The 15940-nt window shown below is 42.1% G+C and overlaps 1 protein-coding gene across 1 annotated transcript in view; it reads right to left on the reverse strand.

The window, feature by feature from the left end:
• The window catches only part of LOC119376477 (C-Maf-inducing protein), a 52983-nt gene that overhangs the window by 19434 nt on the left and 17609 nt on the right, over window positions 1-15940 (reverse strand). The window contains exons 6-8 of the mRNA XM_037646291.2: window positions 11540-11620; window positions 11353-11456; window positions 6639-6740 (exon numbers count right to left, since the gene is read on the reverse strand). Coding sequence (XP_037502219.1) covers window positions 6639-6740; window positions 11353-11456; window positions 11540-11620 — 287 coding nt within the window. The remainder of the gene's footprint in view (window positions 1-6638; window positions 6741-11352; window positions 11457-11539; window positions 11621-15940) is intronic.

Below are 15940 nucleotides of genomic sequence, written 5' to 3' on the forward strand. Positions count from 1 at the left end.
CGCTGGGCTCCAATTCAGCGACTGCTGAGGGCTCGTAGTGCTGGCATCGTTGCATGCGTAATTTTGTCGAACTTTCTGTCAGAGCGACTTTCACGAGCGCGCAAAACACACGCAGCAGTACGCAATACCGAAACTACCACTGAGACGCAACCGCGTGAGCGAAGCAGGGCACTGGGTGAAGCGCAGTTCGGCGAAAACGGAGCCTTTGAACCACGCACGCCGTTCCCCATGGCAACGCCAAAGAGGTTCTTTTTTCCATGAATCAAACAGAAATGAACAAGCAGCATTTTATTACGTCTCTTGATGCACGGAAGGTTCCTTTTTTATTGTAGCTAGTTTGATTACTAGTGGTTTATTGTAGGCACTCTCATACGTCATCGGGATCACTTCGAAAATGTCCCACTCGTGGCACTCATCATGTGATACATTTAGCTTAATTTCTCGGTAAGTAGGGCACTGCTGTTGATAATATTGCCGTTTTAGAAGTTGTCATACATTGAGCTTTCACTCTGACATAAATTGTTATTTGCCTTTACTGTCCCTTTAAGCCCCTTTTCATCCCAGAGCAGTGACTTCCTAGGTCTTTGTTCAACTTTTTCTTTCAGTCAACTTGTCACAAAACCTACCAGGTCGCTGAATCTTAGTGCGAATACCTTAGACCTAATTTTAGCCACATGTCCAGGCCAAGTGTCGTCCATATCTTGTTTGCCTGGTCTAATTGACCATTTACTATTAGCATTTGAAATTAGCATTGCCAAAGCTAAAATGGGTCGTACCACAAAAACCATTCACGATTACAGCAGAGCTAACTTCGAAGTAATCAACAACAATTTAGCCAATTTTCTAGATTATAAGATTGATTTTTCAAATCGAAGCGTAAATACTAACTGGAACATATTTAAAACAAAGGTCCATGAACTAATTGCAAAACATGTACCGAACAGCATGAAGACTTCTGATCATAAACAACCTCGTAACGCGTACTTGCGCAGATTATCCAACCAAAAGAAAGGATGATATCATATGGCTAAACTAACTCTCTCAAAAGACCGTTGGGCAACATATAAATCAACTAACAGAACTTATGTTGCGGCACTAAACAAGCTAAAAGTTACATCATGCAAACCACACTACCATCTATGCTCCGTGATAGCACTAAAAAATTCTGGTGCGTTATTAATCCTTTATCAACATCATCAGTGACACTGAGTGATTCTGGTGGAGTCTATCGCTGATTCTGAATGTCAAACCATCCTTAACAACATATTTTGCAACATCCTTGTCATCTACACTGCTCATTTTTACCTAATCCATCCTTTCACAATTATTTATCCATGGATGACATTGTTATTGACAGTCGTGGTATTGAAAAAATAATAGTCTTTGAATGTTTTTACAAGTCCAGGTGTCAATCTTATTAATGCGAAGTTTCTTAAGGGTATAAAGGGATGCTCGTCACTCTTTTTGTTACTAATCTTTCAACAGACCATTGATACAGGTGAAATTCCTGACTGAAGAACTGGGAGGGTAGTTCCAATCCATAAATCAGGTAACAGCGCTTCTCCATACAACTACCACCCAATATCATTAACCAGTATCCTGTCCAAAATCTTAAGCACATTCTTTACTCTCAAATTTTTCATTTTCTTGTCTCAAGCTTGTTTTTTTCACACGCACAACACGGCTTCCGAAAAACACCCTCTTGTGAAACACAACTACTAATTGCATTTACCCATAAGCTTCATCTAATCCTTGACTGTCGCTCGCTCGCCGACTGTATTTTCTTGGATTTTGCAAAGGCATTTGACAAAGTTTGCTGCAAGCTGCTTCTCTGAAAGCTAGCGCAACTAAGCCTTAGTCCAAAAATCCTGAGATGGCTAGAACATTTCCTTTGTAACCGTCTCCGTTTAATACTTATAACGATCATACTTCACCTACTAGCTCAGTTGATTCTGGAGTGCCTCAAGGTTTGGTTTTGGGGCCTCTTCTTTTCTTAATCTACATCAATGACCTACCCCAACGTGTTACTTCTAACATTTATTTGTTTGCAGATGACTGTGTTGTGCTCTGTGAAATTATTAACGACCAAAACATTACCACATTCCAAACTGATCTTAACGCTATTTCTGACTGGTGTAATGACTGGTTAATGACAGCGAACAGTAATAAATACAAAGTCCTATGTGTATCCCATACTGTGTCTCGTCCACCAGCATACCAACTTAACACCGTCCTTGAGTCAGTAACATCTTACCGCTACGTTGGAGTACACACCACATCAGATTTAACTTGTTCCCTTCATATTAAACAAAGTAGCTATTTGGGTATGTTGGTAGAACTTCATAATAAAGCAGGTTGATAGTCAGCACTCGTATCATCGGTTCGTAGCTTCTTCTTTTGTATTTGTGTATGTGTGTGCTGTTTTATGATGCCCTTCATGTTAACCGTATAATAAACTACGCTAACCAAATGCTCGAACACCTTTGACATAATTTATCTTTTGCCCCTGCATACACTAAACTTGCTCCTTAACAAAACATTAATCCGCTCTAAACTTGAGTAGGCCTCCACTGTATGGGACCCGAGCTCTATCAAGCTACTTGATTCACTTGAACTTGTTCAAAATAACTCTACTCGATTCATTCTCCACAACTAAAACCAAACTGCTAGTACCTCCTCCATGACTCCTCCATGAAACTCTCAGTCTACCGTCACTTGCTTCTCGCCATTACCTTAATCGACTCTGCCTGTTTCACAAAATTTACTTTACTTCCATAAGTCATCTTCGTAATGAACTAATCTATAACTCGTCCTTCCATTCTGTTCGCATTGACCACTCCCACAAAGTTGGAATTGTTTCCCGTCGTGCTGATTACTGTAACCATAGAGTTTTATTCTACACATGTCACAGGAGTGAAACCGCCTTCCCGGAAGCATCGCCACCACTGAAGATTATCAACTTTTTAAAACAACACTAGCTAATACTGTATAATTAAGAGCCGAACAACTTGTATCTTTATTTCTTTGCTGCATTTCTTGACTGCTTTTACTTGTATTTTTCTTTTACTCACTCAGCTCTGTAATGCCACTGGCCTTAAAGGAGCACTGACATCAAATTTTAAAGTCTAGATGTGCCATTCATTCGATTGCTCGGTATGCTTAGGTCTTCTTGGCCAAATTTGAATGGTGTGCGTCGTGTGGAAGTAATTTTATTTCGAGGGCAAACAGCATGCAAAAGCTCAACGAAAGATTGATCACGTTGCGACATCGACACTAGTGCTACGTGTAAGGTGTGATACATTCCGCAAATACCATCCTGAGTGACGATACGCTAGTAACAGTGATGTCGCCGATCTGAGTGTATTTATTGTGGTGCCGACGCCAGGCGATGCTCTCACTCTCAGCCAGTGGCTCTCCTTGCTGTCCCGATCCGTGCTTGCGATTCATCGCGTCGCATCGACTAATTTGTTGTGTGCTCCAAAGCTCGAGTGCAATCAATCGGAGCGACTACGTGCCAGCATGTCGGGGAACCGCTGTGTAGTGCGGGCCTGCTCGTTGAGGCGCGGAAAAAGCGGAAAGTGCGTGGCGTTTCATTACACGTACGGTACACACCAACACGACCACAAGCTATCAAAGTGGAGTAGCCTATAGATAAATAACATCACTAACAAGTAACACGCATGTAGCGTTAACAGTGAATGTTAGTTCGTCCGTGGAGTTCCTTGCGCTAGCGTAATACCGGTGCAGCCGTAACCGTGAGAGGCCAGATAGGTGGGGCCATCTGACGGCGCAAAGAAGAACCTGGCAAGCACAGCATTGTTATTGTAGAAACCTATCGCATTCTATTTCTCCACTGGTGTGCATTCGCTATGCCGATATTCCATAGACCCCTTTGCATATATAGCGGAATGCCGTGCACGCTAAAATTCTCTGATATAGCTAATTGAGACACACCAGCGAGTATGGCCCAAGCGTGCGTCCCCAGGCACCTCCTCGTTGCTGCTTGGAATGGCGTCCATTTCTGAATCGCTGATTTGCAAAGGGTCGAAGCGAAAATGATTCGCGACGTCGCGTATCGTGGTGATTCTAAGTTGCAGAATGTCGTCATCAACACAAGTCGATACTTTTGATGGCGACGCTGGTGACAAGGCATGACTGAACGTGCACGCCTAGCAGACGAAATGTTAGCTGAGCAGCTGATCCTCACGTCACTCCTTTCTGTGGACAAGTGGTAAACTGGGGCACAGTCTGGAGTTGACCGCGAGGGAGCGCTGCCAGCGCTAAAAAATGGCGGGCTTGCAAGCCGTTTTGAATCGTGCTAGATACTGGCGATATAAATCAATAAAACAGATACAGTGGAACCTCGGTGATACGATCACAGCTCATACGAATTTCGGGGTGATACGAAATTTTCGTTGGTCCCGGCCAAGGCCCATTGGCCTCAATGTAATGGAGTACGGTTGTTGCGAACCGATTTTCACCTAGCGAAGTTTGATACGAACGTTCGAGACCACCCAGGTTCGAAGAGGTGCTGTCCGCGCTGTCGCGGAGGACGCGCCAGCACATGCGAGCGCGTAAACGCAAGCGTGGGCATGCACGCCACACCGCCAAATCGTCAGAATCACGGTGTAAGGAAAACACTTTTCTTACGGTCAGCATAAACCTTCAGAGACGCGTCACGGCCTCCGAGTGTCGCGGGTCACAGCGCACCTGGTTCATTAATTAAATGCGCACGTACGGGCCGTATATTTACGAGTGCTGGTATGATTTCCGACATCTAGAAACTTAACAGGCAATCATTCAGGATTCTTCCTGACGTTGCCGCAGCCCTGACAAACAATAAATGAAAATGTACGCCAGCTTTCTTTTGTCGCATGCTAATTTTCCATGCTTTCTGGAGATACGAATTTCGGATGATACGAATATTTTTGGTGGTCCCGTGAGATTCGTATCACCGAGGTTTCACTGTAGCTATTCGTCCCTCAGTTGCATTTTCGGTCGCGAATCGCTACTAGGGGGTAGATAACTACTCGTGGATGCAAATATCTTGACATGCGTAAATTTGATGTCAGTGCTCCTTTAAGGGCATCAATAAATGACACGAAATGAAAGTAGTATTGCCTCATTCAATACGGTCTTCAAGTCAAAATGTCGCTACTTGCAAGCACAAATATTTCTTTCTTGAACAGATTTCAAATATTCTAAATCACCAATTGTTCACAATAAGAAAAACAGAAAAAGGTGATAAATCATATCCCAGCAGACACAGCAGGTATGAAAGATGGTAGTTAGGTAGCAGAGCAGGCTATGTCACTCAGAAAGCCAGACCTTTCTGGCTAAATTGGTTACCATTCACACTCATTAAAGGTGTTTGAGCATGTGAGCAAACTGCTTCTTTATTCCTAATGACAAGTCTGTGCTTTTCTCAAACAACTTATCATAACATACAATGTAATAATAGAAACTTGGTAATACTGTGAATACTAGGATGTGAACATCATTCTGTAATAATAATGAATAAAATGGTTGTTCACTATTTGAAAGTGCTCAATATTTTATTAGGTTTTAGCCCTCTTTGATTTGGATTCAAAAACTCCTAATACGTGCTCCCCTGATAGGTAGTATAGCACTAAAAGACCAGATTGATGAGTATTCTAATGACTATAAAATTAATGAAAAGACAGCAAAGGAAGTAGCTTGCCTGTATGGAATGTTACAATGAGGGTTAGAGTGTATTTGTATACAGTGCCTATTGGCTGTCTCATTGAATTCAAAGCCCTAATGATTGATTGCTTGCATAGCAGTGGTGTTAACTTAGCGAGAAAGTCGCCATATTTAGCGTCTTTTCAGTCGTGCTAGCGACAATTCTATCTCTTTGGAGTCTTAGCGACTTTTTTGGGGACTTTGAAAAGTTGAAGTATCGTGTGCTAGTTGAAGTAAGAGGGTGATTGAATATTGGGAAACTCTATGAGCATCTGGGAGGGCACGAAACGCACTTCGAAAAGAGGCCAAAACAGGATCAAGCCGCTTGTGGCGCTGCGATCTTTAGTGCGCAATTCGACCGTTCCGAGCACTCCTTCTGTTCCAGTAAACTCATAGGTATGCCCCCATATCATAGGTGTTTTCTGCTGTAACGGCGTCTCCCGGCAGCTCCATTAAGGTGGCTTAGAAGGGGGTACACTGTACAAGGGTACACTGTAGCTCCATGTTCCTCTGCCAACCTCGGCCTGCTTGATCGCCCAGAGTTGCTTGTCCAGGCCAGAACTGAGCAGCGCAGTCCGACGCTAGACAGTATCTTCGTATTCCGACCGTTCACTTCACTCGCCACCACAGGAAAAAATTAAAAATATTGTTTAAAAAAGAATCCCTTCACGTGCTTTATCCACTCGAAAACTAAAAAAAAAAAACTACGAAATAAAAGTAATAATAATCATCATCACCATCATTTAACGACTTTTGGCTAAAATTGGCGTCTTTTAGCAAGCGTCCTGGCGACTTCGACCCAAAAAAGTTAACAGCACTGTTGCATAGGTTGCTTCTACACACAAACAAAACAGTATATATTAATTGGAAGCTCTGCATGAAATAACAACGATATATAAGTCAGCATGACAAAAAATGATCAATAAAAAACTTACTTTCGGCGAGCCTCAAACAAGGCAAATACACCAGCCAGCACCGTAGCCACCAAGTTTGGCAGAACACGAGGATGTGGGCATGTGCTTCCTTCACCATGCACACTGTGAAAGAGAACGGCATGGTAAATTTGTGAGGCAGAGAAGGTTCTGCCAAAAATACCAAGCACTGCTCACTCAACAAAAACGTTATAATATTGTTGTGTTAAAAAGGGTAATATGCACATTGCTACTACCATTATGTGACCATGCTAAATATACCACGATATGACATTGCACCAGCTCACAACCAAAACCTGCAGCCAGAACAAGAGCCCGATAAGGTAACCATAATGATGGAGTGCACCACACACAGACGTCAGCATTAGGTGCACTGTTCCAATTCACACATTATAGCATATGTTTCTGCTACGACATCACGAATTAAAAACAGGAGATACAGACTAAATTATATTTTTCACTGACCAAGACTTTAGCAGCACCAGACATTGAAATAGATGTGATAACTGCAAACATAATTCATGATTAACAAATTTTTCTGATTAGATGGCTAGTTATTGACTTCCGGGGGCATGTTGTAACTGTACTATTTAAGTTCAGTACCTAAACCTAACCTTTTACAAGAACGTTGTTACGGGCTAGTCAGTTCATACCAGCAGAATAAGGTTAAAACTGTATGAAAAAAATGCTGTGCCCATGGTGTCTGGTTCATTCCTTCCACTTGTCGTGCAGTTTTAACCTCTTACAAGAAACTTTGCACCTTGCATCAGTTTTGAGTCATAAAGACTCAAAATAGGCTACAAAATGAACTGCTGTTACAGTTAATACTTTTCTATGCTCTATTTTCACAAAGTGTGAAAATAAATTACCTCAAATAGAAATGCATTCCTGTTCAGATTTCAGGCATTAGTATTTAGAAGACGGCACAAGGCAAACAAGTTACTAGCAAATGTACGAGTGCTGGCTGACTTCAACTCTGCAATTAAAACATGCTCCTTGAGTCATTATGTACCCTAATGGTCAATGAATTTTTAAAAATAATAATGATGTCAATGATCATAGAAATTTCGATGTCCATAACTGCTATGAAACTTGGTCAGAAAAAGCCGTCGTTTTGGCTATTAATCTCTTATTTCCAATATTCTTTGACAGTCATACGAAACCATATTGTATTTCTTGCAGGTTTCACGCAACTGCCAGGATAAAGGTGGTTCAGATCATTACAAGATAAGGCCAGGCATAACCCCATTTTTGTAATGATGCATGACTAGCATCAACAAAGATAAGTTAATGCAACAACTTGTGGCAAACAACTACCCTGTAAATTCCCCTTCACTTCACAAATGTAGGCTATATCTTTTAATTGATCTTATGAGAATGAGTCCTGACCTACACTTTGCCCTTCCAAGATCAAGTTTTACGGGTCTGTTTTATTTTAAGACTTCCCTCTTTAAAAAACACTCCTACAACATTTTAACCCAATTTGCTTCACAGTTCACTTGTGCAGACCTTTACCCCTTCACTAAGCAGTATGCATGTATACGTCCTTGTCATAAGCAGTACAGCAGCAAATGAAGTGCCCTGTGTCGACGTAAGCTGCATGACAATGTTTATCTCAAGGTTTCCTTTCTCAGACACCATGAATTGCCCTAGCTGCATTGCAGGCTGCAAATCTAGTGATTAGTGACGTGTCAAGCTGCGACATCGTGTAAGGCAACCGACGAGCGGGTCGCTTCAGCTCGCCGGTGAAGCAAGCATCAGGCTCTCACTATCCGATCACTGCTAGGATGATCCATGCATCTGCGGCCGTAAATTCTCCCCCGAAGACACCACCTTACTGCCCATGTTTACATTTATCGGTGATCATTCTCAGATACCTTTAGCGTGTCCGCATACTTCTTGATGTTCGCAAATTATCGGCATACTGGAGAATAAAATGCAAGCATCCAGCATCATAGCAGCATCTGGTGGCGCGGAGCTTGACCAGGTGCTTCCTTCTATGTGGCCTCTGCAGCCCACTTCGGCAGCGCAACGCCGCGCTGCCAGAGTTGACTGCAGAGACCATGCAGAGGGAAGCGCAGTTCAACCCGTTGAATGCGCTGCCATCGCAGGCAATGGCTGCGCGTTCAACGAGTGAAGGAGGAAAAACAGTACTGAGATGAAGGGTAACATCCAATTGCCCGTAGCTGCCTTGATACAGGGTGCACCAGTTAATTTATAGTGCAAATGATTTGATGATGCTGTAGCCTAAATGCTGACAAAATTTCACAGAACTGTTTTAGGGACTCTTTAAGAATCTAATACATACAGAGATAAATAAAATGCAAAAAGTGGGGAGGAAACTCAAACGAAGAATTTTTGATATCCTGCCCTGCAAAGTGGGTAAGAGAAGACAGAAAGGTAAACAAGAAAAAGCACAAGCAGAAAGAAAGAGGTAAAACACACACACACACACACACACACACACACACACACACACACACACACACACACGCACGCACGCACGCACGCACGCACATAGAAACCTAAGCTGTCCAAGCACTGCAATGTTCTAGTTCCTTTGTGTGCAATGTCTGAGGATATGCATGCAGTCATAAGTTTGTGCCACAGCCCAGCAAGTATGGGAGAAGAAAGCACTAATCACCTCTGCATTTACCTCTGATCTAAAATGCTAACCGGACACCAATGTTCTAATAAAAACACTAGCATTTAGAATGCAAAGTCCCATTGACAATCACACATTGACGGTATCAACCAAACCTTAAGAGTAAGCAGCTTGTATAGCATGCTTTTCAAGAATTATTGATCTATAATACCCAAGCCTGCAAATTTTGGAGCACAGTTCCTTATTTTCCAATGTACAGAAGGTTACACTGTTAAAGGGAACACTTGTTGTGCGCAGAGCATGCCTGGATTTCGCTCTTTCACAAAAGCAGTCGCCTATAATTGAAGCAGTCAACTAGAGGTTGGCCACCAACTTAATTAGGGAGCCGAAGGCTCCCCTACATCATTTTCCTCAGGATGTTTCAAAAAAAGTTCTTGTCACTGTCAATGGCAGTTCAGATGCCTTTCAACACATCTGTGCAGTGCATGCACACAGCTTACACATCCACTTGTTGTTAGGGGGGCAGCAACATGAGAGGCGCACGTTTGAGTGTTCCCTTTTACAGTGGGCCATACTGTACTTTGGCAGTGTTACTTTCATATGTCTTTATGTGTGGGCTAATTTCAGTACAAGCATTTTGTACATATGTAGGACTGGAACAATTGACTCGCATGCTCTATTCCTGCCAAGCTGCATGTCATTTTCATTCATCAACAGAATTTTATACCCCTGTCACACGGCAAATCTAATGTCATTTACAACAAATGACATTAGGTGAACTTAATGTCATTTTACCTGCCTGGTGTCACACGACGAAAACAAATGACATTTTAAAATGATGACCATGACCTTAGCACTCCGGAGCCGTGACGCTGGGAGAAATAAAAATCTATTAAAACTTGCATCTCACATGCGTGTATCCTAGAAAATAATTTTCTATCACTAAAAAGCTGCTCGAAGCCGTTTTACACAACTTGCCACAGCTGTACGACACAAACGAAGTCAAGCCAAGAACCAATCGAAAACCAACATTGCCGACGATATGACCGGGCGTGCGTACAGTGAACTAAAGCGTGCGAGCACGACTGAATCTCCGGCTGCAGAAATGAGATGGCGGCAGCTAATTCGTGTAGTCACCACCTTGATCACCAAAACACCGTGCAATCGGACGATCAACACCCGCGATACGGGCAACAGCAAGAGAGCACAAATGAAACATGGCCGGCGTCCAGCCGCTGTAGTTGAGAGTAGCTTTCCTTTAGGAACTTTCGCGCGTGCTGTTACGTGATCAAACCAGTAATAAGTTAATCTAGTAAAGAATAAGATATTTACGAATTACAAAAGTTACGCATACATAAGTCAACAGTTATCTCTCTAAAAGGTCCCTGGTGTCGAGACTACGCATTCGGTCCAAAATCGAATGCGAATGTGTTTCGGGAACTCATTCGACTGGAAATGTCATTTTCATCGAATGGCATTAGTTTCCCCGTGTGACAGCAAACAAATGACATTACAAACGAATGACATTAGCTGTAAATGACATTAGATTTGCCGTGTGACAGGGGTTTTACACTCCTAAAGGTGGGACTGCTGGCTATAAAAAACATTCGATTGTGGCTCATGATCAATTTTGATCACCTGAATTTCTTTATCATTACAGTGAAACCTCAATAATTCACAAAGTACGATAATTCAAACTCATCCACTAATACCAGCAAGCATACACACTTTTTTATGCCATAATTCATTATCTACGAAGTCTTTAATTACATCCCATTTAATCTAACAATCCTTGGAGCATGCAGAGTGTGACGCCTATGCAAATGTCCAATGTCAAAGGAGCAAAAAACAATGCTAACGTCCAAGTGAACAAAGTGGCAGAGTCTGCATGTGATACTCATGAGTGGGAACCATGCTAGAACAACATAAACAGGGTAAGTCATCATGATTATTTGTGCCTCATCTCAGTACAACATATTTCTGCCTGGCACACCCAATGGAATGCGGTCGTAGCAGCTAGGAATCAAGCAACAGATGTTACTTTCAGCATGGAACATGCACATGTTGGATATAGCACACAAGAGATCACACAATGTACCAAACACAACAAACCTCCTAACAAATTCCTGCACAGCCTCCAATCCAGAGTTCTGACAGTTTAATGACTGAATGTATTCCTGGACAAGCATACGTGTCATTGGGTACTTGCCAAAATCCTGTGGATAAAAAGTAATAGGAGATCAGAATACTCCAAATAAACTGCTTAACAAAAATGAAATAACCAGCATATACAAATTACCATGTTGCGCTTTAGTATTCGCTGAACCACAGGTGTGTACATCTCAAAAACCAGCTTTGATCGAGGACATTCTCTGCAGTGCTGCAAAGGCAAAGTGGTTCAAACGAAAACAAGTCAGATGATATATAATGGCATAAAATAAGGCAAACTACACATCTCATTAAAAAGAAAACAGTAAATAAGCTACAAAGAACATTTCAGAAGTGTACAATCCTCACGAATTGAAATGTGACATCAAAACTTTCAGTATGAGATCTGGTATGCGCAACTGCCCGAGATCACTGTCATGTTGCTACGAACTGGCTGCTAAAAATAAGGTTGACTCTGATGTAAATGTTCAAGTCGAAATTACGCCAATATCACATGAACTGAATACAGTGGAAACAAAAGTATGTCCATTACTTAACCCTAAATTGTCGCAATCCACGAGGACTGTACATTTTCGGACAAGTTGTTAGGCATATGTACGTGAATAAGTAAAGCAAAGCGCAAATATTAGGATGAAAATAAGTTGCACTGTCCAGACTCAAACTTGTCTTTGTCTCATTTCATGCTCAAGTTTACATATTTCAAAGTGCACTAACACATTGTGGCAGCAGTTTAACTAGCACAGACAAAAGTCACCCATGCTTTGACAACGGAAATGCCCCATAAGGTGCTACCTCTGTGATATTACAGTTGGAACCCGTCATATTAACTAGGAATTCTTCATATAAATGCTTGTTCACAATGGGGTGGGGGGACCAAAAAAAAAACATTGGTGCAGCTCAATTGCCACAATATCAATGGCAAAATGCCAACAAAGTCACCAGCCACAGCCAATAAACTCTACAGTTAACAACATCAACCTTATTGTTACCACTGTTGACCTTCATAAACACACTCCAAAATCGTTGTCTTCCAGGTTGAAATCTAAGAGCTTGCCATACCATAAATGTGCATCCGTTATTTTTTAAACAGAGCAGCTGTTTTCAAGGTATCTTCCCGAGACTTCCACATTCTAGCTACTTTTTACAGTTTACCTGCTTCCCATCCACAACAGCAATAACTCATAAAGCCTCTTGCAGTGACTTTACTTAGAGTTTCTGGCTAGGCGAGTTGGCACATATACTTGTGAATGAAGAGGAAACTAGTGAAACAGATGCATACAAGTAGGACATGAACAGCATATGTGCGCTGGCACCAGTGCTCAACCTGTGTACTTCTTTTCGTGTGTATGCATCTGTTTCGCCAGTTTCCTGTTAGTTTACTAAAACAGTTTAGAACCATCTGCAAGTGGACTCCCAAATATTTAATTGCTGAAACAATTTATTTTTGGATTTTCTTTAGCAGCAGATTATAACTTCACACAGCGACTGTTGCATCTATGATAGGGTACTGCACTGCAGTGATTAAATAAGGAATAATGTGGCATTGCAGTAGTAAACCAACGAAACTTTTGCTTTACCTCTACTCCATCTCACCACTACCGTTCAGCACTGCCAAAGCTACGGTGTGTAAGCAAGCCACATGCTTGCGCAGCAAAACATAGTTCCAGATATAATTACCTTACAATTCGCATGGTTGAGACAGTTTCCCTAGTTTAACATGTGCTGCTTCACATCAATAAGTAATATGTTTATTCTTCATCGCATATAGGTCCTATTTCTTTAATTGTTGTATCAGTAACTGCCGGTAACTGTCGTTACAAATCAACATGGCAGCACCCATGCAGTTGCGACCACCCGTTTCGATCCGAACTTGCGCTTGCTACTCGCCCACAGTGCTTTCAGCAACAAATAAATGGTGAAATTAGCCATCGCTTTGTGCCTACTCACGATGAGCACAAAACATTAAGTATGTTCTGTCGTTATTAGCGAGGTAAGCTGTCTGTTCAGCCACACCTGCTAAGCCTAACGCGCCGAGAACTTGATAACGGTTCATGAAAGTAGCGCAATGTAGTCTCGAATACATAGCTGTTGAAGCGTCAGGACATAAATCACAAGCAAATACAAGCGTCAGTTTGAAACTTACGGGCCACGCAGTGTCGATAGGTGCAGCCATTTTTTTTTTTTTTCAGTGCTGCCGTCTGCTCGCTGAACGGCGCGCGCGCAATGACAGGGGGATGCTTAGCAGACGACGGGGCGCGAATGAATACATCATGAGGAATTTTCGCCCTTTCTGTTGGCTAAGAGGCCATGTAGCCTCCACAGTGCTGAAGAGAACTTCTGAGATGGAGTATAGTTCTTTGGCTATCATGGACCTGCCCGGCTTGTCCATACTGTACAAGCTATTTTATGGGTGTGTATAAGTCTTGGGCTGTTAATTAAGCTAAATGTGTCAACGAATACTATTTGGTGAATACTATTTTGTAGGTCATCCAAGCTTCTAGGAGAGATACTTTCAAGTCCGACGCAACAAGTGTCACATCTTTAAAACCATGTTATCCTGCTTTGCCAGTACAAAGTAAACTCATACCACTCATATCCGAAAAAACATCTGCACAGATGTATAAGGAATTTCATGACCTTCTTAACTTGGCATCACAGCGTACAAAGCTGACAGACGTCACAGCATACAAAAGCACACAACAATGCCTAACAAGATGGGCAAAGCTGCGAGACGATCTTTTTCCTTTGAAGGTCAGCATACCTGCTGAACAAGTTTGCAATACAGTAAATATTTAAAAACACTTCCAAGCATCAATCAGCTGCATCATTGTCGGATCTTGTGTCATCTTACTATATTGTTTTTAAGGGATAGCTTTTGTTTAAACCTTTATTTTTTACTTTATGGCGTGAAAAATTGGGAGATACTGTGTAATTTTATGTGTATATATTCTGAATATAAGCTTTATTTTTGTTTATCTAAAAAATTCAGCTCCTCAGATTTCACCAGAGTTGCAATATTCAAAAAAACACAAGCACATTTATCTGCATCGACTTAAATGTCACGAAACTGGTTCTAGAGCAGGCACAGTAATGAAATTGATCTTACTGGATTTCGTCAATTACGCAGAAGGCAGTGGTACCCTCTGTTGAGTGAAATCATTGGAAATTATTCTTCATGATATTTTGGGAAGTTAAGTGATGGACCAAACAAAAATCAATTCAAATGAGTTAAACAAAAATACACCTCAAATTTGAAATGGACACATAAATTACACATGTCAACGTTTTGAATGATATGACCAGAAGAATAACATTTTTTAAATTTGTGCTTTGTTCTTAAGACCCCAACTCCAATGTCGCAGCCCGTAGAGCGAGATCTTCTTCAGGGGGCCTGAAGCAAATGATTGAGCAAATGATATGAGCACAATGGAACTTACTAAAAGGTACGCAAAATAACATGACAGTATTATGGCTCTACATAATTTGTCCCTTGGCCAAACAATGAACATTTTTGGACCCTACATATGAGGTCAATGTTTCCAATGGTCTTCACTCACTTCACCATGTCAGTCCTAGGGTCCTTGCTCATTAAAGGGACACTAATAAGCCGAACGATTTTTCTCGCATTAGTAAAGTAGTCTTCCACTATACCAAAAAAATGCCCCCACCTCCCCGAAAGGAATCGTGAGGAAATGCGAATGCATTTCTTGCGCCGAGAGTACACGGCGTAGTAATCGCTTCACTCCATTTATATATACGTGCGAGCAAGCGGACGGGAAAGCGCAGGGAGGAGAGAGAGCGAACGGCAAGAGAAGGAGCGGCGAAGCACTGCACCTACCCTCTCCTACACTCTCTCCACACACGCGGAAGCTCCGCCGAGCTCCCACGATGCGAGCGCCCTCACACGCCAGAGCGTGCTCCTCCTCTCCACTCACTCTCCGCTACTCCGCCCGCACCACCTGCTCCGGTTGCTAGGGGCGAGGATAAGCGCGCGCGCCCGCAGCTGTTGCTATGGGAGAGGGAGTGAGAGCGAAGAGATAACACCTGCCGGCGCGCGGACACCGACAGACGCCTGACATGCCCCGACTAAGAAATGCATTCGCATTTAAAACACCACGCTTTCTGCGCGAAGACGCTTAATAAGCGAGAAATCGCGCAAAAAGAAAATACAGGTGGCGACACCACCTTGGAATTCGCACACCATTTGCCGTGACATCACATATTTTTGACAGCGCCTGCTTGGGCCTACGTAGTTTCTAATCGGTTAAGGGGAGACGTGGCACTTTAAAACTTTTTTTAAAATTCTTGATCGATTTCGATGGAACTTTCAGAGTTTAAGAATGCTTGTGTGCTGATTTCAAATATGCAATTGTTTTTTCCTATGATAAGTAGTTTCCAGAATATCACAAACACCTACTTCTTTGTTTAAGGCCTAATTAGCTAATTAACCACAACCTGCACACCAATGTACAATCCACAGAATACATTGAGAATGTTTGTAGTGTGTCGTAAAGTATAAATCATTGTTTTA

This window comes from Rhipicephalus sanguineus, chromosome 1 (assembly GCF_013339695.2).
Source record: "Rhipicephalus sanguineus isolate Rsan-2018 chromosome 1, BIME_Rsan_1.4, whole genome shotgun sequence".
In the NCBI taxonomy this organism is placed as follows: domain Eukaryota; kingdom Metazoa; phylum Arthropoda; class Arachnida; order Ixodida; family Ixodidae; genus Rhipicephalus; species Rhipicephalus sanguineus.